At 32.9% G+C, this 24,474-nt stretch overlaps 3 protein-coding genes across 5 annotated transcripts in view; 1 reads left to right on the top strand and 2 right to left on the bottom strand.

Moving 5' to 3' along the window:
• Positions 1–2,971, bottom strand: part of LOC124534545 (chondroitin sulfate synthase 1) — a 64,821-nt gene extending 61,850 nt beyond the window's left edge. Inside the window, exon 1 of one of the 2 annotated variants that reach the window (XM_047110438.1) lies at positions 1,684–2,971. In XM_047110438.1, coding sequence (XP_046966394.1) covers positions 1,684–2,448 — 765 coding nt within the window. In that variant the 5' untranslated portion in view covers positions 2,449–2,971. The remainder of the gene's footprint in view (positions 1–1,683) is intronic. The other variant, XM_047110437.1, reaches the window with a different exon arrangement.
• Positions 2,972–6,333: 3,362 nt separating this feature from the next.
• Positions 6,334–12,199, bottom strand: LOC124534759. The gene is made up of 2 exons (XM_047110770.1): positions 10,405–12,199; positions 6,334–9,896 (listed from the first exon to the last, which is right to left on the bottom strand). The coding sequence occupies exons 1-2, from the start codon at positions 11,914–11,916 to the stop codon at positions 9,771–9,773; spliced, it is 1,638 nt and encodes a 545-aa protein (XP_046966726.1). The 5' UTR covers positions 11,917–12,199; the 3' UTR covers positions 6,334–9,770.
• Positions 12,200–12,463: 264 nt separating this feature from the next.
• LOC124534760 (poly(A) RNA polymerase gld-2 homolog A-like) lies at positions 12,464–24,256 on the top strand. 2 transcript variants are annotated; one of them, XM_047110771.1, is made up of 10 exons: positions 12,464–12,843; positions 12,922–13,235; positions 17,494–17,658; positions 18,443–18,561; positions 18,669–18,846; positions 18,971–19,102; positions 19,552–19,680; positions 20,075–20,192; positions 20,388–20,509; positions 20,957–24,256. In XM_047110771.1, exons 2-10 carry the CDS (start codon positions 12,935–12,937, stop codon positions 21,091–21,093), a joined length of 1,401 nt encoding a protein of 466 aa, XP_046966727.1. In that variant the 5' UTR covers positions 12,464–12,843; positions 12,922–12,934; the 3' UTR covers positions 21,094–24,256. The 2 variants fall into 2 exon arrangements, with proteins under 2 accessions (XP_046966727.1, XP_046966728.1); XM_047110772.1 differs by having other exon boundaries at positions 12,465–12,843; positions 17,503–17,658.
• The last annotated feature ends 218 nt before the right edge of the window (positions 24,257–24,474 follow it).

The following is a 24,474-nucleotide window of genomic DNA, read 5'->3' as shown; positions in this document are numbered from 1 at the left end:
AAAGCAAAGTTAACAAGAAAGTGACTTCATCATTAGCCCGACCAATAAGGAGCGTTTTGTGTCACGTGACAAACGTTTGAAAATTTGCATTTTTATTTATGGATTTTTGAATAAATTAAGTATTATTTTCAACTTTCGTTAGTAAATAACCATTTTTAAACTAATATATATTATAAGATACACTGATTACAATAATTCACAATTTATTTTTCGTATTGTCAAATAGCCTATTGTTCCAATTCAAGAAATATCCGAAGAGACGTAATTAAATAGAATAGAATTGAGGTGTCTTTTGTTAAACTAATAGAAAATTGTAATTGATTCGGATCAGTCGTTTTTATTACCTTTAACACAAAAACAATTAGGTATTGGTTTGTATGTACTCTATTATAATACTTGAGATAGTTAAACCATTCCCAGAGTCCTTTTTAAAATTTCTTTGAAGCGAAGGGTGAAAGTCATGAAGCCTTTTACTTTTAAGTAGTTACAAATAATTTGTAACATTTAAATTATCACGATAAATACTGTTACCAATACCGTACCAAACTGAAACATTGATTTGTCGCTGAAACGGTATATTTTGTTTTAATTAACTATAACGGTATTTTTAACGTATTCGTTACTTGTTACTAATAAAATCATGTTAACACGTGAAATGTAGGTGAGGGAATTACTTTTAATTGTAGCGACTTTCGTTTGCACACGAGAAATCGTCGAAAGAAGCTGAGACTAGACCACGATGTAAACACACAAAATTGATGCAATTTGTGTCTACATATTTATTAATAAAATAAAAATTAAAGTTTGATGTTTATTTTTTTCAGTTCCTATTTAAACCAAGCGCTATTAATTAAGATATCGGTATGGCTTTAATTAAAAATAATGTACTCAATTATAGTAGTAGATCACGGTTTAAAATCGTATTATTTCAAAGCCTTCACTAAGTTTTCAAGGAGCTCTGGTTCGTTTGTGAAGACGATTATACGCTGTCACATCTGAAAACAGCCCGCATCCCTAATGCATTTGTTCACTGGGAAATTGAACTTAATTTGGTAACCTTTAACGCAAAATAATAAAAAATACAATATTACGATGGAGTTTTTAAAGTCTCTCTAAAAAGTTCGTATATAAACCGTCGGTTGTTACACACATATGTATAATTATACCAGCTTATGGTTTACCTACTTGTAAGAACTGTACTCTTTATTAAAGCAATCTTAACTTGTTAATTTAATGAGAAATCTTAACTTAAATAGATAAAGCCGAAACAGGTTGGTAAAACGTTTGTTTACAATGTTAGAAGAAATGTTACTAAAATGTTTGTTTATTTTCCATTCTCCGTTGCCGATTCCTTGTGAAGTATTCTTTGCCTAACACACATACGATTCATAAATGTTGTTTTAAACAATCTTCGCAACTTTGAAACTTCGATTCGTTTGATTGGCCCCTCGAGGCTTTTTACACCTTATTTTAAGCAGTAAATTATAGTATCCACTTTGCTGTTGAGCTAAAAACCCGAAGCGAGCAAAATGTTTATGACTTTAAAGCTCTTAATAATTATAGTAATTATAAAAGCTGTAACATCAAAAAAGTTTAAACATACATATAAGTTATGTATAGGGTCTTTTTTTGCAATATTATCTATATTTACAAATTAACAGAATCCTTAAAATATAAACTTACATCGTAACTCCACGTGCAAGAGACCCCAGCAAATTTGGCCACACACCGACCCAGCTCAACGTCCTCGTGCGTTGTGTAAAGGTGCTTCAGGCAGTACTTGACATGAGGGGCGACTCGTCTCAATGTTTCTCGAGATATTAGCACTCCCGGTCCACCCATACAAAAGTTTTCATTATAATCTAACGCCAAAGCGTCTCTTTCAGAGCTTGTACCTCTTCCCGCTTGACCTATAAATTGAGGTTTTCTGCTATCCACAGAACGTAAAAACTCTCCTAATTTATCTCCTCTAACATACACGTCGTCATCCGCACGCATGAACCACTCAAACCTTTCACCATAGTGCTCGTACATGTATAGCAACATAAGAAAAGATTTCTTTTGAGGAGGATAACTATCATCAACGCTACGCAATGGAATAAGAGGTAGTCCTGGCGCCCGCGACACTTCTGAACTGAAAAATGCAATTCGTCCAGGTAAATCTTGCGCCCACGTATCAAAAACAGCCCTAGCCCTTGTTGTTAAATATTGTTCCGCTGTCATAACACCAACAAACACAAGAGTTCTATTAGAATTGTAAATAGTTTCATCAGTTCTTAAATCTATAATTGACAAAGGTTCTGGAGCGACATACAATTTCGCCGCATCTGGGCAGGCTTCAATAGAAGTCCTCGAAGATGTCCTTAAGCACAATTTCAGAAACACACCGAGCGTGACACCGGCGACGACGCCAGCCACCAGATGCATCCACTTACTTCTTCGCGGCATCGTAATAGGACTACCTCAACAAACGCACCCACTGTTACCCGTCGTCCGCATGTGTGCATTCCAGGAATTTTAAGTTTTTATCCCTTTTTCGGCGGGGGTAGACATTAGCGGGCGGCTTCGAGCCGCTTATCACATGGCCGATACAATCGCGTCATGCGAAATCGAACGACACTATCACGATGTCACGAGCTAAATATCGAATTTTGCAGATGTTATCGGCGAAGCGAGCGCGGTGAGTCGCGACGCGTGTCGAAATGCGACCCGTTCATTTTACACGGCGCCAAACGATGATACACGAAACCCGTTCAACTCGTGCGCCGCCCGCCGTGCAACTGCCAACTACTGCAACTGGACTGTCTCAAAACAAAACTCAAGCAGCGGTAATTCCGGCTGTCCGCGCAGACCGTAGCTAGCTATCTCACTTTCACGCCCATGTAACCGTATATCGTTCCTTATCTTAGCTAATGTGTACTGGATTCGAATGAACTTGTCCCATTCATCGGCGAACGATGACAAGAAATGATAGACAATTCGCTATTTATTTCGAAGCGAGCATTGTCTGGCAGGCGACTGGCGCTCTGGCGGAAACGTTTCACTACGCTATTAGTAAGGAACTACGCGGCTACGTCAAAGGCGAAGATCTCATAAATGCCAGTGACGTGAGCGGACTAGCTATTTGCATAGGAGTAAATTATTTGCTTCCGACGTCTTTTAAAGATAAAAAGAACAAAAACATACTTTGATGACATTCATACGCGAATCATTATTTTATGAAAATTCAGTAGAATTGCTATAAATTATACTAAATTGCCATGTGTCTTATTGAAGCGTTTTGATATATGTTATAGGTACTGTATTTATTCTTAACACTTATGTATATATTATCAAATAATTAATTATTCATTCAATCGTCATAATATATAAATTAAAAATTCGCGAGAACGTGATTAATCATTATTCTAATATACCTACCAACTGCAGTTGAAATTTTGCTGAAAATGAGTTCATAAAAAATTAATAATTTTATGGCTTTATAACTGCCAGTTATATAATAAAAAAAAATTCATTGAATTAGACGCGAGGAAAATAGTCCACATTTGGTAAGTAGTCACCACTGGTCTGAGATGTCACAACATAGTATAAAAAAATACAGACGAATTGATAACCTCCTTCTCTTTGAAGTCGGTTGAAAACATAGACACTATCTGCTATCTCAGATAGATATCCCTGTGTATGCTTAGAACCTTAAAACTACTCAACAGATTTTGACGATTTTTTTACAGATACATTGATTCAAGAAGAAGGTTTATAATACATATAAAATAAATTCAATAAGTGCACAATATATTAGAGAATCACTGATCATTTTAGAGGTTTCTAATATGATGTCGTAAATACACATTTTTTGCGCTAACGCTGGCTGAACCCTACAAATAGAAAAAAATAATGTAGGTACTCCAGTATTGTACACATAAAAAAAGTCTACAAAAAAGTCCGTGTCGATGTGTCTCTTTGAACAAACCCTCTTTACAAGAGATCATGGCTTATTTGCGTAATACATTTAGTATGAGCATTGCACCCGTGCCAAAATTTAGAGGGTAGCTTGATGACAATATGTAAGTAATATTAACCTATTTTATATCACCGCCAAAAGGAAACTAAGATATTATGTCACTTATACCTGAACACAGCAATTATACCTACTATGCATAGATAGCTGGTAGAGTATTCGATGAGTGGGTGATACATTTAAAAACCTCTATTATTTAGTTAAATAAAGTAGCTAAGTTTTCATTTAATTCGATACGACAGAGCGCATTTACGTTGTGTAAGTTCATTTCAAGTATCTCATAACATTGACCTAGGTTTACCTAGAATCCTAACATATTATATTTCTAGTTATAACATACAACATAGCGTATATGTAGTATAATGTGATTTTTATCGTCAAAAACAGCTTCCATATTTAAATAAATCTGCTATTTTTGATTACACAAAATTTATAATATTACCTACCCTATAAATAAATGTAACCTTTCTAATTTGTTCCTTTTTTATTTAACCTTTCTAATCCTGTTAGTCGTTTTATTCGACCATTTGGAGTGTCATTCTATTGCTTTGGAAAGTTTGACAGTTTTATATGTGGAGATATTAACATTTACTTAAATACAGTGAAGAAATGATCATGTTGTTTCATCGGATATAAAAATCAAAGAAATAATGCACATGTGTTGATGTTAAGGCGTCGGGGAGTCATTTGTTTGACAGATGGGATTATACATATAAGGGTACGTACAACAGAGGAGAGAAAAATATATTATTTTTTTACTTATAGTGGATTTATTTTCCATATATTATTTTCTAAGATTTTGTTGATATTAATCTTCATTGTCTAACATAGTTGATATATTATTTTATTTTTATTTTGATAGATTTTATACGGATAAGCTGGTTTTATGCTTTTTGATTTTACTAACTTTTAGTAACTTTTACTAAAAAAAACTGAAGAAAAATATATGTCCATAAAATATATTGCAGCATCATGTACTAGATTAAAAAAAACCATGACCTAAAACGAAACTACTGGTCTATTGATCCTTTTAGTTTAAAAATTCAAAGTATGAAAAATATTATGGCAACCCTATGCAACCGTTTGGTTAATAAGACTGAGACGCTTAGGAAGCGTCTAAAAACTGAAATTCATATTTATTTGTAACATTAGAAGGGTCTGTTACAACAGGAAAACGGCGAACTTTTATTGCCACTGTTACTTTTCACCTCTATATTATATTTTATATATTATAAACAGAGTAGGTACAGTCTAGTCAGAACGTAATTGTACCATATTTTTCCTCTTGAAAAGTTTATAATATTTTTATTGCAGTTTTTAGTCAAAAAGGTCATTCATGTACTAATGCCTTATGAATATTGCTGCTTTCTTCTTTTAAGACGTCTCATTTACTCACTGGTTGATCCCAAGATGTAAAAAGAATGGGAAAAATAAGTGTGGGATCGTTATACATTTCACATGTATAAAAGAAATGATCTTTCATAAATACCTAAATCGCTTAAACATTGTTCGTACATAATATAGGGTTTGAATTTCACAAATTCTAAAATTTAATTTGGTCATATCACCCACGACATCATTTTCATTTTTAGCATTAAGAATATGAATATTTGGTACTAATAATATTGTGTTTTGCTGTAGCAAATAAGTCCATTTACGACTTATGGACAAAAACCAAAAAGTTTAAATAGCTGAATCGGTATAACTGGGCCCTAGAGAGCTGTATTGTACCTTTTTCATCTCGCTATCAAGATTAATACTATCAATATATGTAATTTAATAAAATGAGTTTGAGTATTATAATTAAAAAAACACATACTACCTTAAAATATATTTTTTAAATTTAAAATTCGTTACATTCATACCTCTTGAATTAACGACGATAAAAATAATAACCAAATCTCCTACTTACCAAATAAAAATGCTGTAAATAGATATAAGAATAACGTCTATCTTAGTATATGTTTAAAATTTAAACTTAACAATAAAGCCTTCTTAAATCGTCAACATATCAACTATACTACCGTTCTGAAAGGAAAGCAACCTCCAGGGCGAACGGCAAAAAAACTCGTATAGTCCAATTTTTAAATAACACATTAACAATTATGCTAGTATTCACAATTAAGGATAAATCAGCCATGTTTTGGGCAAACCTTTTTTTTCTGGTAACTTTATATTATACATCCCTATATTATTGCCCAAAACCGGTCTCCGTATGGTATGCAATCGGAAACCAGAAGTGTATTTCTATAATAAAATGTTACTATTTGTTATACAATAAACTATTTAGTATACGAGAAAAAAAACTCACACACTTTAATGAAAATATTTTTTTATTTTTCATACAATTTATCATTTATGTGAAGCCATATATTGTAAAATTACGCCCCACGCCCAAGCAATCACGGAAAAATCACTAACAGTTTACATTAAACTAAAATAAATTAAAACCGTAACATTTGTAGACAACATTCTGTTTTGAACCATAAACGTATTTAGAATAAAAACTATTTGTAATATATAATTCAATCCATCAGAGCTTAATTCGGCTAACGATGAAATAAAACACTTAACCAATCCGTTATTGAATATTATCGCATATTATTATAACTCTAATGCTTTAGCCGCTGGTGATATTGATGAGATTAATCATATAGCTCAAATATTAATAACATAAGCTTATCCAAAAAAGAAAAATTACCTATTTCATCGTTATTTTATTTATATTCAACAAAAATTACAAAATTCTAATGAAATGGACTATAGGAAAATGCAATATATAAAAATGAAAGGTGTTTTTTTTTTTTTAAATAAGTACGTATCATTGGTTTATTTAATTCATAACTACATAAACTCATATGCAAAATATAGGTATTAGGTATATTTAGTGACAATTCCTTATTTTATTATTCTCCGACTTTATGTGCATTACAAAGTAATAAAAAGAAAAAATATGTGTTTATAGTCGAACTAACTTCAACCAACAATAATTACAGTAAATAAAAGCTTATCACAATTACAGCAATAAACTGTGGTTACATGAAGCTAGTCACTAAAAAAATGTTTGTACTAACATACAATTTAAGAACGATAAAAAGTATGTAGATGGTAATATGTCATAAAGTCGAGTCATTTATTAAATTTAAATATCACGATGCGAGATGACATGACCTTATATCGTTACGTGTATCGGTGATAAAACTATTATTAAAATATCTTTAAATTATCTTCTCAGTGTTAAGCGACATATGTTTTTTTTTAATTATAAATTTTCCAAATACATAATTAATAGCAAACTAAATTACTTAACAGTCAACATCATGTTCAACGGCAGCCTTATTATTAAAAACAATATAAACATTATTGTCTCTATAACTTACCTAAACAGTGACTAGAGACAAAAAATGATTTTTTTTTTTATAATAAGACGGACAAACATGTATAAACTCTACTATATATAATTCTTATAATTTCTTTACATATTAAAAGATCTTATTAATACATAACTTTATAGTTACTATCCAATTAAGCATAATTGTAGTGGACAATTAAAATATACCCAAATTTTACCTTATATACAAATTACACTAAAGATATTCAATATATTATTATGGTAATGCAGACAAACAGCTTCGAAAGATTTGAGAATCTCTTCTTGGGTCTCGGCTTTTTCACTAGCAATCATTTTCTACTTTATTATGGAATATTTATAAAACGTATTCAACACAATATTTATTTAAAAAAAAATGAATATATCTAAATACAAATTACCCATAACGTTAATACGTTTGAAAACACGATATTATAAGAACATTTATTGAAAGCTTTGGATTTTTAATACAATACGACATACGTACAATATATTTTATCAGTTTCTTGTCTGGCAGTTGGCACCTTTAACTAATTTATATCTCTTTTTTTTATAATTTTACACAAGCAATTTATGAGTGTAATTTTAATTGATTTGATTATAAAAGAGTAAATAGCAAATAATCGTATATTTCATTAGTAATTAGTGATACCGCGAGTCGTAACTAATTTATTATACAAAAATTATCTGATCGCTGTGTTGGTATTTCGGCACACACAAAATCTAACCTATATTGGTGCATTCGCAGATTATTTTTTACTGCGGTGACGTTAATACTTATTTAATGCTGTGTTATTTTAACAGACTCATCTGAAATAATATTTACTCACTGTTCTGTCTGTTAAAAATAGAATCCAAAAAATATATTCTTGGATTCTATTTTTTAAAAGCAAAACATTAACTCGTTTAATTAATTTAATCTATTGGGTATTTTTTTAATCGAAATATTGACAAAACAATAAATAAATACCATAATAATATATAATAATAGCCTAAATACAATCTTTCGAAGCTAGGTACAGGTAGCCGAGACTTTATCTTGCATTCATAAAAGGATACTTGCAAACAAAGCAAAAAAGCAAATAATTAAATACCGTGCCCTGGCAAAATCGTGCATAAACAAATATTTTAATTCTATAATTGCACAAAAAATATGTATCTAATACTTTATCTTATTGATATTACTAAAAATTCGCGCATTACTTAGTAATTGCCGCCTGGCCACGGGAAATTCGCGGACGCGAATATCCGTCTTGCGAATGAAACAAACGTATAGCAATGTACACGCTTCGCCAATCCCACGGTGCGAAATTTCGCGTCGGCGTATTTCCCGTGGCCAGGCGGTTATTTATCCGAAAAATTTTAAAGTTTCAGTCACATTTAACTCTACGACAAAACCTCAAAAAAATCAACACCATCGCCTTGAGGCCACGACGGATTTTAAGAGAACAAATAGCCTGCTATTCTACTTTCTTTAAATTTATTAAAAAAATAGCAAGAATACAACAAAAATACGGGCATGTAATTTTTTATCTAGGTTTTATTTACAAATTAAATCAGATCACAAATTAATTCTGTAAATGTATGTTTATCTCTAGGCTACCTATTAATTGTTTTTGGCAGTGCTTCCAATTAGTTTAAGTTCAGAGCACAAAGAACAATTCAGATAATGACAAAACCAAACAATGTTTCCTTCAAGAAATAATTTATTACTTGTTACATCTGTAGGCCTGTGTCTAAAGTAAGACTAAATTTACTACCATACACTATATTATTTTGTTTTAATTTTCTTAAGCTTTCACAGAGCTTTAAAATTAACTTTTTAAATAAGTATGTAGCCCATTTCAATAGAATTTGTATAAAATTAACTTATAATGGAAAATTTAATGCAAAATAACAATAATTTGTTAATTTTAATGAACATATTAAATTATACTCAGTTGTTTTATTTGAATATTTCAACCTTTCTTACATTTCCTCTATCATCATATAAATGTGGAGGCTTATGTTGTATTGGTATATTCTACTGGATTTGAATAAAAATTGACTGAAATTGTTCACAATCTAAATTAAGAATAATATGTTTTCCATGTTAAGTTTACGAACACTTCAATGGTTAGAATAGATTCATGTAGAACAGTCTCAATATTGTTCAAGACTGCTAAAACTTCTTCATATCTTCAAATTTACAATAAATGCACACATTTAGAGATTTACAGATTTTCTACAGATAGCAGAATAGTTTTCTTCATAAAATACATACCTATCAGAAGTTACATGTTTATATGCATTTATAATCTCAATTTACATAATATATTAAAAACTCTTTCACTTCACTATAGATCTATGCAGTAGTTTAAAATTAATTTATCTTTTTAATTGTTAAGAAACCAATTCGTCTAGGGCTTTATCCTTGTTGAACTCATGTTTGACAAGCGCTGCAGATGCTCTTGCTTCAGAAAACCCGAGATCTATTAATTCCCCTAAAATAAGGAGACACTCTATCACCTGAAATGTTATAAATTATGTGTTAAAATTCACAGAAAATTAATAATTTGATATAATATGAGGATTGTATGTGAACATTAAAAGTTTTACAAATTTTTTAGTAGTTGTTTGTTTGTTTGTGTAGTCTGTTTCTTATTTAAAATATGCAAGTTCAAATCACATTTATGGGGAAATGATAATCATACATCAATAACCGTTTACATCCTTTTGAGCTAAGAGAAAACAATTGTTAACTTTAACAGCATTTCTATGTCATATAAATGCTACTTAAGAACTTACCAAGTAATCTTGTAATAAATTTATAAACTTAGTTTTGAATATATGACAGTGATAACAGTGTATTACTTTTTTGTTTATCAATAGATAACCTTGTAGAAATATCATAAAAATAATGATATCTGTTTCAAATAAATAACAAACAATAAGTAGTTTAATTTTAGCATTTATAATATTAGTATTAGTAAGAAAATATATTATTTTAGATTGCAGTCAAATAGGTATTTATTACCTTTTTATCATTTTCACCTACAAGACTACACACCCTGGCAACTCTGTCAAGTGGAAAGCCCATACCATGTATTTTTTGGCATATATTTTGTAAATGCAATGGTAATTTTTCATATGGATTTGGTAATTTCTCTATTTTTCTTTTTCTCCTTTCTTCTCGTTTATCACTGCTTGACGATGATCTAGGCATAATATTAGGGGCAGGGCTTGCATTGTAAGAACGTTCATTGGCTCTTTGACGTGCTGACACTAATTCCTCATTTAATTCTTTGACAATATCAGGAACACTCCTCGATCGAGACTTGACTGTGTTCTGTGATGTTACTGATGGATTTCCTTCATGATTTTTAACTTCAGGGACTATGTTGGTATTCAATGGAGAAGCAACATATGGCAAAGGTCCTTGAGGATAAGAATAATAGTATGGCTGAGGTATAAATGTTGAACCATTTGGTCCTTGTAAATCGGCTGAACAAGCTGGTAATTGAGTACCATAATAAGTTCCTGGATACGGCTGTGCAGGAACATAATACTGGTAATTAGGTGCATAAACATTTTCAATAGGGATATTATTATCACAGACATTTTCGGCTTGTACATAATAACCATTGGATGTTGGGTAATGTTGCGGAGAAGAATATATTACATTAGGATCATGAATCTGTTGGTCTACATATGCATTGGGCAAATATGTAACACCCTCGATTTGTGCCTGAGTTGCACAATTTGTATATCCTGGATAAACTTGATCCTGATTGAATGTTTGAGCTTGACAACTAGATGAAGAATCTCTTTGACTCTGTAGTACCTGAGCTAACAATTCCATGTCATTTATAGTTTTAAGTTCTACATTATCAAAGGGACTAGATGTATCATTTTCGAAATCTCTGAACGTAAGGGTATCAATATTGTGGCTATACTGTGGGATTTTTGCCATTCTATTCTGCATTTTAAATTCTTGTAGAGGGTCAGGGTCATCCAGTAAATTATTATGCTGGTAATTAGACTGAACCTGTATTGGCTGAAGAATGTTCAACTGAGACTTCTGTTCAGAAGTCTGAGGGAACTCAATATCTGTATTGACTGTTTTGTCAGCATCAGGACTACTATCATGTGTGGTATTATCACAGTTCTTTTCTGGTTTATCATCGGGAGACATAGCACTTATCTCATCAGTACTAGGATAGGACACCTCAGATACGCTTAATTGTTTCAACTTTTCTTCAGCTTCAGCGGTTGCTATTGCATCTAATTTTTTTTGTTTTGCTTCTTCTAACAATTGTAAGCGGTGGCGCCTTTCATTTTTTTTCGTTTCTTTTGCACTCCTTAGTTCTCTAAGTTTAGAAAGTACATTACGTTCAAATGTAGAACAGTATTTTACGGCATTTACAACGCTTTGTGCCCGTAAAGGACACTCGGTAACATTATAAGGCAATTCAATTCGTGGTGGCCTTTTATATTTTTCTGATATTTTAACGGGAACACCGTCCATGAAGTCACCGAAATGAGACATATCAAAACCTTAAGAAAAACGACAATACAATAAGACGATAATGTTTGTTTCTGTATACTTTTTGCACTTTTAAGGTTACATTGTCTTCTTTCGACGTCATCACTCTCGGCATTTGATTAGCCACCTATATTTGCAAATTTACTTCAGTCTTTTAACCTCCATTTTACTCACTATTTTTTTAAATTAAATTTTACTACACAATTTACACAATAATACTTTAATATTTTTTTACACTGATTTGACAAAATCTTTTGACACCCAATGTCAATACAATTTATCAAACTTCAAAGTATATGTATAATCATGTGACAAACGATCGGATACTTGTATCAAAATATTCTTCTAATTTCTATGCTGTAATTTAGTCTGGATATTACACCATATTGCTTATCGTTCAATTTCAACGTGGTTTTCTTTCGTTTTATGTCATTTCACAATATTTATGGCTCATTCAAAAACATAAATACTTAAATAAATATATAATTATATTGCTGGCAGACAATGGAATAGGTCGAAACTCAGTATTTGAATTTGTAAAAAAAGTGTATCACGTGTAGACTTCACTGGCGGGTGTCAGATGTCGCTAGTTTTGCTTCCTTAAGTCATGGCGGATTTTTTCATTAATTTATAGATTTACTTTCGAATTCGTGGGTAGATTTATTATAGCCGGCGTCGAAATAATAAATGCTCGATCTGTTCGCAAAGAGGGAGCTCAGAGACAAGCACGTTGAACAATCTTCGATATTATTAGCGACATCAGCCATCGACATATCAAGGAAAGACGTTTGACGGATCGTCTCGAATTTCGGTGGTGTAGTAAATAAGAAGAAAATTAAATTTCGACGTCGCTTTAAAAATTACGTGTAGAATGACACAATAATCGACTGAAGTTAATAGACGTCATCAATTTTAGCGGTCGGAGCAAAGGTTGGTACTGAAAAATCATATGATTCAAGGGTGGGCTGCCCAGATTAATTGTATTAATTATTTTCATTATGCCGGCAGACGTCGAGGCGATATGAATGAAGGTGCACCTATAGTATATCATGGGAACGGTGGGTTTGAAGGTCCAGGAATATACATGATACCAGGTCACGTAGAGAGACAGACTCCACGGCATTATCCTCTAGAAATGCTGCAGGTGATGGGTGGCTTAGGTTCTCGAGGAGGAGGTTCTCCTGGACACGGCACGCCAAGGCGATGGCAACCTCGTAAGGAACGCCAGCCTACTAAGACAGATAACACCGCTTTTGGGTATGATTCTGATGACTCCAGCCTATCCAGTAATGCTTCTGGTTCAAATAAATCAAGTGATAAAGGTATGTTGATTTTTATTTCCTGTATATTACTTTCAGTGAAATTGTGCATTCAAATATAACATATTCTTTGGAATATCAGCATCTTATAATTTTAGTACATACCCTCATTTAATATTTAACACTATAATATATTTAAATTTCAAACAACTGATAAATTAATTTACATACATTTATAAATCAATAAAATATGATACCAAAATCTTATCAATTATTATTATACATATGAATACTTGTCAATTATATTTTTAAAATTCCTTATGGATTTTTTTATTTTATCGGATTGTGTGTTCTCAAATTCATAGTGTATTGACATTAAATAAATAATAAAATATAGTGGATTTAGTTAAACTAGGCATTTTCGTTTTCTAAGTATGACTCTTATTTTATTAGTATATTTTGAAGAACCTATCAAAAAGGTAGTATTAATTGTATAGCATAATGTTCAATTTTAATTATAAGTTAATGCTAATTTCTAAATCTAAATATTTTGAAATATATAATATATTACTATCTGATATTTCTTCAAGTAAACAAGCATACTATTAAGAAAATATTAGTATAATTTAATATTATCAAAAGAAAATAGCAACTTATTTAATATTATATTAATAAGCAAGTATTCTGTCTGATTCTGTGAAACTAATAATATCTATAAAATCATAACTTAGCTGACCTAATCGGCCTCCGAGAAACGTGACTATTATTTAAAGCTATGTTTTGATTCTATGTCTATGTGATATTACTATGTCAACATTTATTAACACTTAGTATAAATGTTTACATAATGATTAGGTACTATTTACTCAAAATGGGATCGGCAGAAAAGAGTGGAAGCTAAAGACTCTGTAGACACATAGATCAAAAGTGAATTTGTAGGCATAATTTGCATTATAAATTTATTTCGAGTTTGAGAGTGTAGGATATTGTCATAAGTAAATGTACTTATATCAAAAGTAATTCTTCTACATGTGTATTTGCCAATGCAAAATGAAGCTCTCTTATGAAGACCTAGAACTAGACCACACTATTATTAATAACACATAATATGGGTTTGTTAGACTCGGCATGGGGATGTAGCATGCTGATACTGTTAGGTGTATATTGGAGACTAGATTGTATAAAATATTTTATTAATAATAACAATTATTGTCCAACAGTATTACTAACAAAACAGCGTATGAGCGTACTAAATAATAACAAATATGTATTTAGTAGACTGTTTTTGTGACAAATTCGTCAACTTAAACTCGTTCGTCACGACGTAAGATATTCCTAGTGACGTTCAGTTTGTCGCATTTTTTACGAGTTCAGCGTAAATATTTACGTCACTGCGTAAATAATACTGTTATGTAATTGCCTGTAAAGTTTTAAATAGTCGCGATAATGTATATTTATTACCGTAATCGCTGCGGTGCGTAGTTTTAAACTCGTTTAATTTGAAAGATAGCTTACTACATGACAAATACACAACGAAAAAATAAAATATTTATTAAAAAAGAATAGATATCACATAAAAAAGTCATCAATTTGATGGCTGTGTATTGTTTCTACAAACAACAATTATAAACCGCTTCAGAATTCACCGCGCGCTACCAAGTTACCGGTCCTTGTTTTCGCTTAGTAACCCAGCGGATTAATTTATCATGACTGGTATACGTTCATAGTAACTGCTTCGCTTTTTCGGGTCATCGCGTGACATTATTTAACTTATTCCATAAAGAGACTAATTAATTTAAATAATAATAATACGAGATTACATACATTAACGCATCTTTAATTTAATTAATTGTCACAAGTTTTAAATTTGGGTCTTTACCCAAAGTGATAAATATTAATTAGAAACATTTTATATGGATAAATATTGCTTTTAAAATTCGAACCTGTGGCTTTAGAAATGTTACGTGTATTTAAATAACCACGTGTTGTACGACGCATTAAAATAGTACGGGCTAATCAGTATGAAGTCTGGACTAAAAGCTAGATTATACATTTTTAACATGTATGGTATGGAATTATACATATTTACCATGTTTGGTAAATATGTATAATTCCGTCAAACTTTGGAATGCACTACCCGATGATATTCGGCAATCGAAATCCTTGCCCGTCTGTAAACATCGCTTAAAAATCTATTATCTGTCCATATCCACCATCGCAGAGGCAATAACGTCGTAGAGTCTTTATGGCGGAAAAGTAGTTTTCACGAAATTAATAAAGGGAGTGTGAGCTAAATAATGAAGGTGAAGGAAAACATCGTGAAGAAACCTGCATGTGTCTGATTTTATTGAAATTCTGCCACATGAGCATTCCACCAACCCGCATTGGAACAGCGTGGTGGAATATGTTCCAAACCCTCTCCTTAATGGGAGAGGAGGCCAATAGCCCAGCAGTGAGAAATCTACAGGCTGTTACTTTACTTTAGCCAAATAAATCATAAATGCCCATTGCTGATATTTAAAAAAATCAAAAATTTTACATTTAATTGTGTTTCGAACGTTGTTTTACTCATGAAAATGATTTTTTTTTATTATTTTTGTAAACACTACAGAAACAAGGAAATAACCTTCTTAGAATGTATAGATAAAGAAAAGTATTCCTATATAATATAGTAATATTTTTATGTGAAAAAGATGTATGATAAAAAAATTGTATGCACAGAATATTAAGCTTGAAACTTAATTGTATTTCTTCAAAATCGATCTTTAACCGAATAAACAACGTGCTTTTTAAAAATATAGGCGATGAGGCGATGAATTTAGGGAATGTGTGAAAGGAATTTTTAAGTAGCTAAGGATACAAATAAACACATTCGCAAGTATATTTACATACATAAATGCGCTAACATACAAAATCTTTTCATTACAAAACAAAGTCGCTTACCGTGGTCTGTTAGACCTTTCAAATAACGCAACGGATTTTGAGGCGGTTTTTTTTTTAATAGAGTGATTCGAGAAGTAGTTTTTTGTATATAGTATGGACAATATTGTAAAGAAACAAGAAAAAATCTGTAGTATACTTATTACCAGCACTGCACGCGAAGCCGGGGCTGGTCGCGAGAAGAAAAATAAGGCTGAATGATTGCTATCATATGTATCATTAAAATATAAATGAATGATGCAATATAACTTGTTATCCGACGCAAAGTACTTAAGAAAATACGTAACAAGAAAATGCTTAAATCAAAAAACAATGTTTGTTGATATTGTTTGTAAACATTTAAACAGATGGTAGATGTTTCAATCTAATTTATCTTTGTTAATTATCATCACTATTTTCATAGTAAATAATAATATTTTAAAGTAATGAATTTACACTGTCTTTAGTGAAAAATTCTTCAAAATTTTAATGAAACTATGCTATAATGGTGCCAGTGACTTCCCTCGCAATTAAAGGTTCGAAACGAAGCTTTTTTTCGTAACAAATTTCATCAAATTCAGTTCAAATGGCCGTAAAAGTATTTCAGACAGACAGACTGATACTTTCACATTGTTAACATTAACTATATATTACCTTCGTTATCGATGATACATACATCTAAGCTTTTATTCCTTACATATAAATAACAAATTTGGTTAAAAAAACGCATTTAAAACTATTTACATTCATTTAGTTTAGTGGATTTTTAACAATTACGACTGGTGATCTTATATCTGAATTCTTGCCTCGTCGATAATCTTCGTTATTATTTTGAATCGTCCAACGTAATATTAAAATGAAAAGACTTAAGATAATGTCAGTTAACCGAGCAAAATATAAAATAGAGATAAAATAATTTTGAATCTGGACAAACAATAGTTGAATGCGTCTTATTCGTAACTGTGTGATACTTTTGTACTGTATGATTATTATTATGAATAATAATTAGGATGTTTATGGTATAAGTTGGCAGACGAGTATATGGGCCACCTGATGGTAAGTGGTCACCAACACCCATAGACAAAGACGCTGTAAGAAATATTAACTAATCCTTACATCGTTAATGCGCCACCAACCTTGGGAACTAAGTTGTTATGTCCCTTGTGCCTGTAGTTACATTGGCTCACTCACCCTTCAAACCGGAACACAACAATACTGAGCACTGTTGTTTGGCGGTAGAATAACTGATGAGAGGGTGGTACCTACCCAGACAGGCAAAAAAGGAAATGTTTTATGATAATTAATTTGAAAATGTTATGCATGAAATGATTTTTCAATTTTAGTCCTTATCGAAACATTGCATATCGTCAGAAATAAAAGGATTATTTAAAAATCATAAAAGCTATTTTAGGTGAAGGTAGTCGTGATCGTGAAGTCGGTACGGTCTCCCGCGAGTGGCGCGGCCGAGGTCGACGCGAGCAGCGACAACGCCGGATCGCACCGGAGCGGTATCTAAGTGCGGCGTACCCATTCCAGGTGAAATTTACACCGGATGACCTCCTCAATGGTAAGTGTCTTTGTAAAAGTATTACTGTTTATTGAATTTTCTTCAACGACAACAGCCTGTAAATTCCCACTGTTGGTCTAAAGACCTCCTCTCCCTTTGAGGGATTCCACCACACTGTTCCAATGCGGGTTGGTGGAATGCACATGTGGCAGAAATGAAATGAATGAATATGAAATTCTTGTCACATGCAGGTTTCCTCACGATGTTTTCCTTCACCGCTGAGCACGAAATGAATTATAAAGACAAATTAAGCAAATGAAACAGTGGTGCTTGCCTGGGCTTGAACCCGCAATCATCGGTTAAGATGCACACGTTCTAACCACTGGGTCATCTCGACTCTAATTTGAATTTTCTTCAATAAACAGATCTATATCTAAAAGTATTACACTTTTCGAAAAATTTACAAACTTGTTGAAAGTAAGATTGGAGCTAAAGCTATCTGAGAAGGCATTCGTTCCAATAGAATTCGTATAGATGTTGACCTCCAAAACAAGTCTTGGTTTTGAGCAAAATAATCCTAACAAGTATAATATATAAGAATAGTAACTAGTCATCGCTTGGTTCGCCGGTCCAGGTGAGCGAAATGATAGAGGTCACGACGATTATCATTTCAATAGAAGAACGGAAATAGCGTTTTAAAAGAAACGGATGCTAAGAACAGTTACAAGATATAAAAATATGTGTGAACTTTCAGGATACGTTAAGACTCGCTAAACTATTGTTTTAAATTATACACTTCAAAAAGAGTAAGTAAGAAATCATATGTTGTTTATGAACTCGGCAGGATCAAAATGGGACACTTTGTCACAGGAGATTTGGGACAAATTCGTTAAATCTCAGCAGACGGAGGAGACATTCCGAAAGAAAATGAATTTATGGAGATATCTCTACATCACTATTAAGGTATATAAATACCATACGATACTTGCCATTGGTAATATAGTATCTGTTATTAATAATTTGTGAGTGGTCATATTTTTACTAGAAATATGTTATTTATTCTTTAACAGTCAATATTCCCCCGCTACGGTTTGTACGTGGTAGGATCGACGATGTCCGGTTTCGGTTTGGACTCGTCAGACATGGACCTTTGCCTGTACGTACGTGCGTTAGCCGATTTGGAACCGAGAGCGCATGCACTGTTACATCTCAACTATATTCTCAATTATATCAAAAGCTTTGATCCTGGTAAGTTGAAAAAAGTAATATTACTAATATTCGTTACAGCGAGCCATAACAAGTCAGATACATTTTTATCTATGGCTCCAGATATAAGTCTGTGATGTTTGATAATGTTGTTTATTTTTTACAGGTGCGGAACTGATCCAGGCCAAAGTGCCGATTTTGAAGTTTCGCGACGAACGTAACGGGCTTCAAGTCGACTTGAATTGTAACAATGTGGTCGGCATCCGGAACACAAACCTCCTCTATTGCTATTCTAGAAGTGAGTGCAAGTCTATTCTTAATATGTAACTCTGACCTGCGTCAATATTGACATTGTAACTCGAACTTGAATTACTCTCAGTTGCCCAATGTTGTCTATACCTATAATTATAAAATGTATGAAATCATCCCAAAAAAAGGTTTTGTATATTCAATTAATGCCAATAACGATCCTATATGACGACCTCCATGGTCGAGTGGTGTGTACACCGGTTTTCATGGGTACGCCACTCTGAGGTCCCGGGTTCGATTCCCGGCCGAGTCGATGTAGATTACCATTAGTTTTCTATGTTGTCTTGGGTCTGGGTGTTTGTGGTACCGTAGTTACTTCTGATTGCCATAACACAAGTGCTTCAGCTACTTACATTGGGATCAGAGTAATGTATGTGATATTGTCTCATATTTATTATTATTATTATTATATATAATGACACGTGTATGGTTACCCAGTGGACTGGCGCGTGCGGCCGCTCGTGGCGATCACGAAGCTGTGGGCGCGCGCTCACCGCATCAACGACGCGCGGCGCCGCACGCTCTCCTCCTACGCGCTCACACTCATGGTGCTGCACTTCCTGCAGTGTGAGTACACCCCCAGTCGGTACGACCGCTTATCGACTCGACGTGACGACGTCCTCTACAATTTGCTTGCGGTCAGGTGGCGAGCTGAGATGGCCCAGTGGTTAGAACGCGTGCATCTTAACCGATGATTGCGGGTTCAAACCCAGGCAAGCACCACTATATATATATGCTTAATTTGTGTTTATAATTCATCTCGTGCTCGGCGGTGAAGGAAAACATTGTGAGGAAACCTGCATGTGTCTAATTTCATCGAAATTCTGCCACATGTGCATTCCACCAACCCGCATTGGAACAGCGTGGTGGAATATGTTCCAAACCCTCTCCTTAATGGCAGAGGAGGCCTTATCCCAGCAGTGGGAAATTTACAGGCTGTTACTTTACTTTTACTTTACAGGTGGCACGAGCCCGGCGGTGCTGCCGCGCGCGGGTGAGGCAGCTCGTCCGCGGCCGCACAATCGCTGCACGCTCGCCGAGCTCTTCCTGCAAATGCTCAAGTACTACGCGGAGTTCCCGTTAGTATCCACATTTCTGTCCTATACCAACTCAAAAACTACGAGTACTTACATTAACCGAGATTACTTACATAGAATGCTCAAGTACTACGCGGAGTTCCCGTTAGTATCCACATTGATGTGCTATATCAACTGAAACTACGAGTATCGAGTATCGACTGAGATTACTTACATTGGATATTGCAATCGGTGCAGGTACGAGCAAATGGCGGTATCGGTACGAGCGGCGCGGCGCGTGCCCGTGTGGGAGTGCCGCGCGCGCGCCGCGCTGGCGCCGCACGCCGACCCCTCGCACTGGAAGCTGCTCTGCGTGGAAGGTACGCGCCCTAACACTGAACACTACTACCAGCAATATCATGACAGGTTGATACACGCCTGACGGTAGTGTTACATTAAAACTATTTGAAGGGTATATAAAATGTCAGTGATCCAAGTTGTGTATCGCCCGAATAATAATGCCATCTTTATCTAATTTACTATAGAGTTTTTGCTGGTTTTATATTCTGGTTTATTAGAATTTACATTCCGAATTGAAACATTATTTTATACAAATTTACATAACATCCATTTTAATTCTTTATTATGATGACTCAAGTGTGCTTAATGAGCAGACTTGAATTTTTATTTTCATTTGTGTTTTAACTGTTTAGGTAATTTACAACTTAATTGATCTACTATTACAATTATCTATTAATATAAAACGTCTGCCGCAAGCACATCTTACATATTTTTTCATCATAATGATTACAAATATATTGTTTCAGAACCATTCGATTTAACTAACACTGCTCGGTCAGTATACGACCCGGAGACTTTCGAGAAAATAGTAACCACTTTCCGCGAGAGCTACGCGCGGCTGAGCACCGGCCTGCGCCTGCAGGACGCGTGGCCGCAGCGATGATACCGAGCGCGCCCGCGCCGAGCGTGCAGCAGCGTGCAGAGCGTGCAGAGCCGTGCGTGCAGCAGCGTGCAGAGCCGTGCGAGCAGCGTCCGTGCGTGCAGTGGCGCGCCGTGGCGTGCGTGTAGTGTGTCGGGGCGCGGCTGGCCCACGGCCCTCTGGGAAGTGACCTAGTGCTGTGCAACTGGAACATAATTTCCTATACTACTATAAGTTTCCTCCACACCAAAGTGATGTAAAAATTCTCGTGCCATTATTAGGGAACAGTGATCGATATAGAGGCTGTATTTATTATGCTATAAGGACCGATGCGATTTGAGCGACTTTGGATGTAAATATAGCTAAAGGCCGTTTAATGAGAGCCTAAGATTATACAAAGACGCGATAGGAACCAAAATCTTCTGTGTTTATATGATATATTTTTAAACAAAAATAGTGAAATATATATTGAAGCATGACTCTAGTAAGTGCTATATGATAAATAATATAGGATACAGTCCCAAATAGAGCCAGTAAAAACATAACAATAAATAATTAACCTCACGGGCTGTGATATGCGACTGATTCCCATGTAAATATTACATAGATATAGCATAGTACTTAGACATGTGTTCGAAGAAATTCGAGATAATTGTACAAGTCTCTCCCATCTAAAAGCTAGTACTCGGGAACAGAAACATAGATAGTAACATCAGTGCAGCTAAATTACACTCTAAATAAATATATACTGTAATCACTTGAATGTTTTAATAAAGTACATATTTAGACTGAAAGTTTAGCCGCAGTGATCACATGTTAATGATACCTAGTCGATTAAAAGTCCTTAGTTATTAAAACAACAGCTAAATTTAGTTCCTAACCTTGCTGTTATCTCCACTATGTTAGCCACTAATAATGTTAAGTCGATATTGTTAAATAGTACCATATTTTATATTTATTTATACATAAACAGATGCCACTATGAAAATATGTTTGAACCCCATAGTGTCATGTGGTCCAGTGAAATAGGGATAGGAACGGCCATATTTATTTGAAAAGGCCATCACAATTTACTCATAAGTTAGAGCTTAAATCTAAAGTAACCTTAAATACTTATAAAGAAATGTTAGTTACAAAATTATAGAGTTCACAAATAACTGGTTGAAAATGTTATCATTATAAAAACATTGTCTCCTGTTGATATTGATCAACGCGACTGATCGATTTGCTAACGGCTAATAAACACAACATGCTCGTTGTTTTGAGACAATAACTGCAAATGCATTTCCCAATGACATTTTATATACATGTATATATAATAAAACGGTGCTGCGTCCATGCGTCCTATTCGTTTTTAATATTTATATTGTTTATTTATAAGTTATTTATTATGTGTATAGTGAGGATGGAGAGAAACAAAAAATATTCAAATGTTTTACGATTGAGTTTATGTAAATAGTATACATACGGCGAGTAAAGAGTAAATAGAGAAAAAAAAAAACTTTCAACTTATATGTATAATCGGTGTTTAGTTTTAAGCTTGGCGGTGCATTGGTGTGTTGAATTTTGTATAACATCGCGTTGAGTAGGGCTGTCTCATACTTAAAGTATCACAATGTTGATATTAAAAATTTGCTTTATTGGATATGTTCAAATTTCAAGACTTTGAGAAAACATTCCACTACCATCAAAATATTATTCAGATATTGTCACATACTTTATAATGCAGCCATCTTGTTGCAGTAAAAACAAGTAATTTTATCAAAAAAGGGTGCTACTGTTGGTAATTTCCGCAAAATGCATGTTTTTTAATGTTAAAAAGTTAGCTAGAAGTAATGTAACGAAAGTTATGGTGCTAATTTGTTGTGTTGCCTTACAGTATACATAAAGCTAAGCCAACTAAGCTACATTTTTGACATTAATATAGTCACTTATATAGGCTTCCACCTCAGAATTCCTATATTGAGGTTAATTATAAGTGAGGCATATCTTTAAAATAAACGAAAAGATTGTACAATTGTTATATCTTAGCATATAGGAGTTCTTTATGAAGTGTTGTTAAGATGTACACCAACCGCGTTGAAACAGTCGGACAGCTATACAGACTAGATGAAATATTGTTTTATATAAGTATTTTATCTTTTTTTTAAACCATGAGTTACTAATACATAAAATATTAAATTTAAAATAGATAATTATACATTTGCTTTTTCAAATAATTAACTGTGAATCTGAAAAGTTACTTATATTTATTTAAAGCTTTTAAATTTTTTCTCTGCAGCCCTCTAAACGCTTCTTACCCCATGCATTAGACATATTCGCCTGGCAATTATATAAGCATTGTTAAAATAAGTTTTATATTGATTTTATGTAAGAGGCACTTTGCCGCGCTGAATATTAAAAGTACAATAAATAATATAAAAAAATGAATATTCTCTAAGAAAACTGTTTATATATAATAGTGTCTCAAAAGATATTAATTTTAAAAAAATGTATAAAAAAACAAAAAGCAAAAATATATATTTAAAAAAAATACAAAAAAAAATAAAAAAATCTTTAAAAAAATATACACAAAAAACAAAATAACGAAAAATTTCTACTTTGACTTTTTATGGGGCATTTTAATATCATGCATGTTTATGTAAAGTATTAATTGCTCTTGCCTTGAAAGTGGCACATGCTAGGATGCGAAGTTTAAAACAAAATTGACAGATTATTTGACATAGTCCGTAATTTGTATATTTTTTTTAAAGATCGCAAACTAGCATTAGAACAATTATGACAGGACCTACTTGTTAATGAACAACAAAATAGCACAATATAATATTTTATCATTTACATTAAATCATTTATTTAGCTAATCTTGTTTTATGATTATTTTGTACTGCAAGTATTTAAAAGTGTCTGGTCTTAATAGTACTTTTTACAAATAAAATAAAATTCAGTTTTTAACTCGTACACTAATCACAACATATTCCAAAGTTTACAAGAATATTTCAAATGATTAAATTTTATTGCATTTCAATTAAGGTTTGACCTAATAATAAATCGTCACTGCCAGGTTGGTGTGCATTTAAAAATTAGGCAGTTATTGATACTATTTAGAATTGTAACTTAAAGTAAATCTCTTGTGTAAGTTTTCGTTTGTGTGAAAACATCGCAAAATCTTGATAAATTTAACTTTACCTTATATATACGATAACTATATATTATCGTTTGTCGTTCAAAAGAATTAAATGCAACAATGAAATCATTAACGTTTTTAAACTAGTTTCTGTATCGCCATAATTACTCATTTATTGTCGTCCCAAAGGTATATATGAAAATGTTGAATTAAATATTAAACAGTGCATGTCAGTATTATCAGTTTGTATTTATTTATTTTTTAAAATAATAATCCTGTAA

Source organism: Vanessa cardui, chromosome 13 (genome assembly GCF_905220365.1).
Source record: "Vanessa cardui chromosome 13, ilVanCard2.1, whole genome shotgun sequence".
Lineage (NCBI taxonomy): Eukaryota > Metazoa > Arthropoda > Insecta > Lepidoptera > Nymphalidae > Vanessa > Vanessa cardui.
Note: the sequence above shows the minus strand (reverse complement) of the source record. Positions and strands in the feature narration are given on the sequence as shown.

Coding starts and splice junctions, on each gene's coding strand:
- LOC124534759 (XM_047110770.1), bottom strand. CDS start 11,916: ATGTCTCATTTCGGTGACTTCATGGACGGTGTTCCCGTTAAAATATCA. Junction 9,897..10,404: donor TAGGTGAAAATGATAAAAAG/GTAATAAATACC, acceptor ATAACATTTCAG/GTGATAGAGTGTCTCCTTAT.
- LOC124534760 (XM_047110771.1), top strand. CDS start 12,935: ATGAATGAAGGTGCACCTATAGTATATCATGGGAACGGTGGGTTTGAA. Junction 17,659..18,442: donor ACCGGATGACCTCCTCAATG/GTAAGTGTCTTT, acceptor TGAACTCGGCAG/GATCAAAATGGGACACTTTG. Junction 20,510..20,956: donor GAAGCTGCTCTGCGTGGAAG/GTACGCGCCCTA, acceptor ATATTGTTTCAG/AACCATTCGATTTAACTAAC.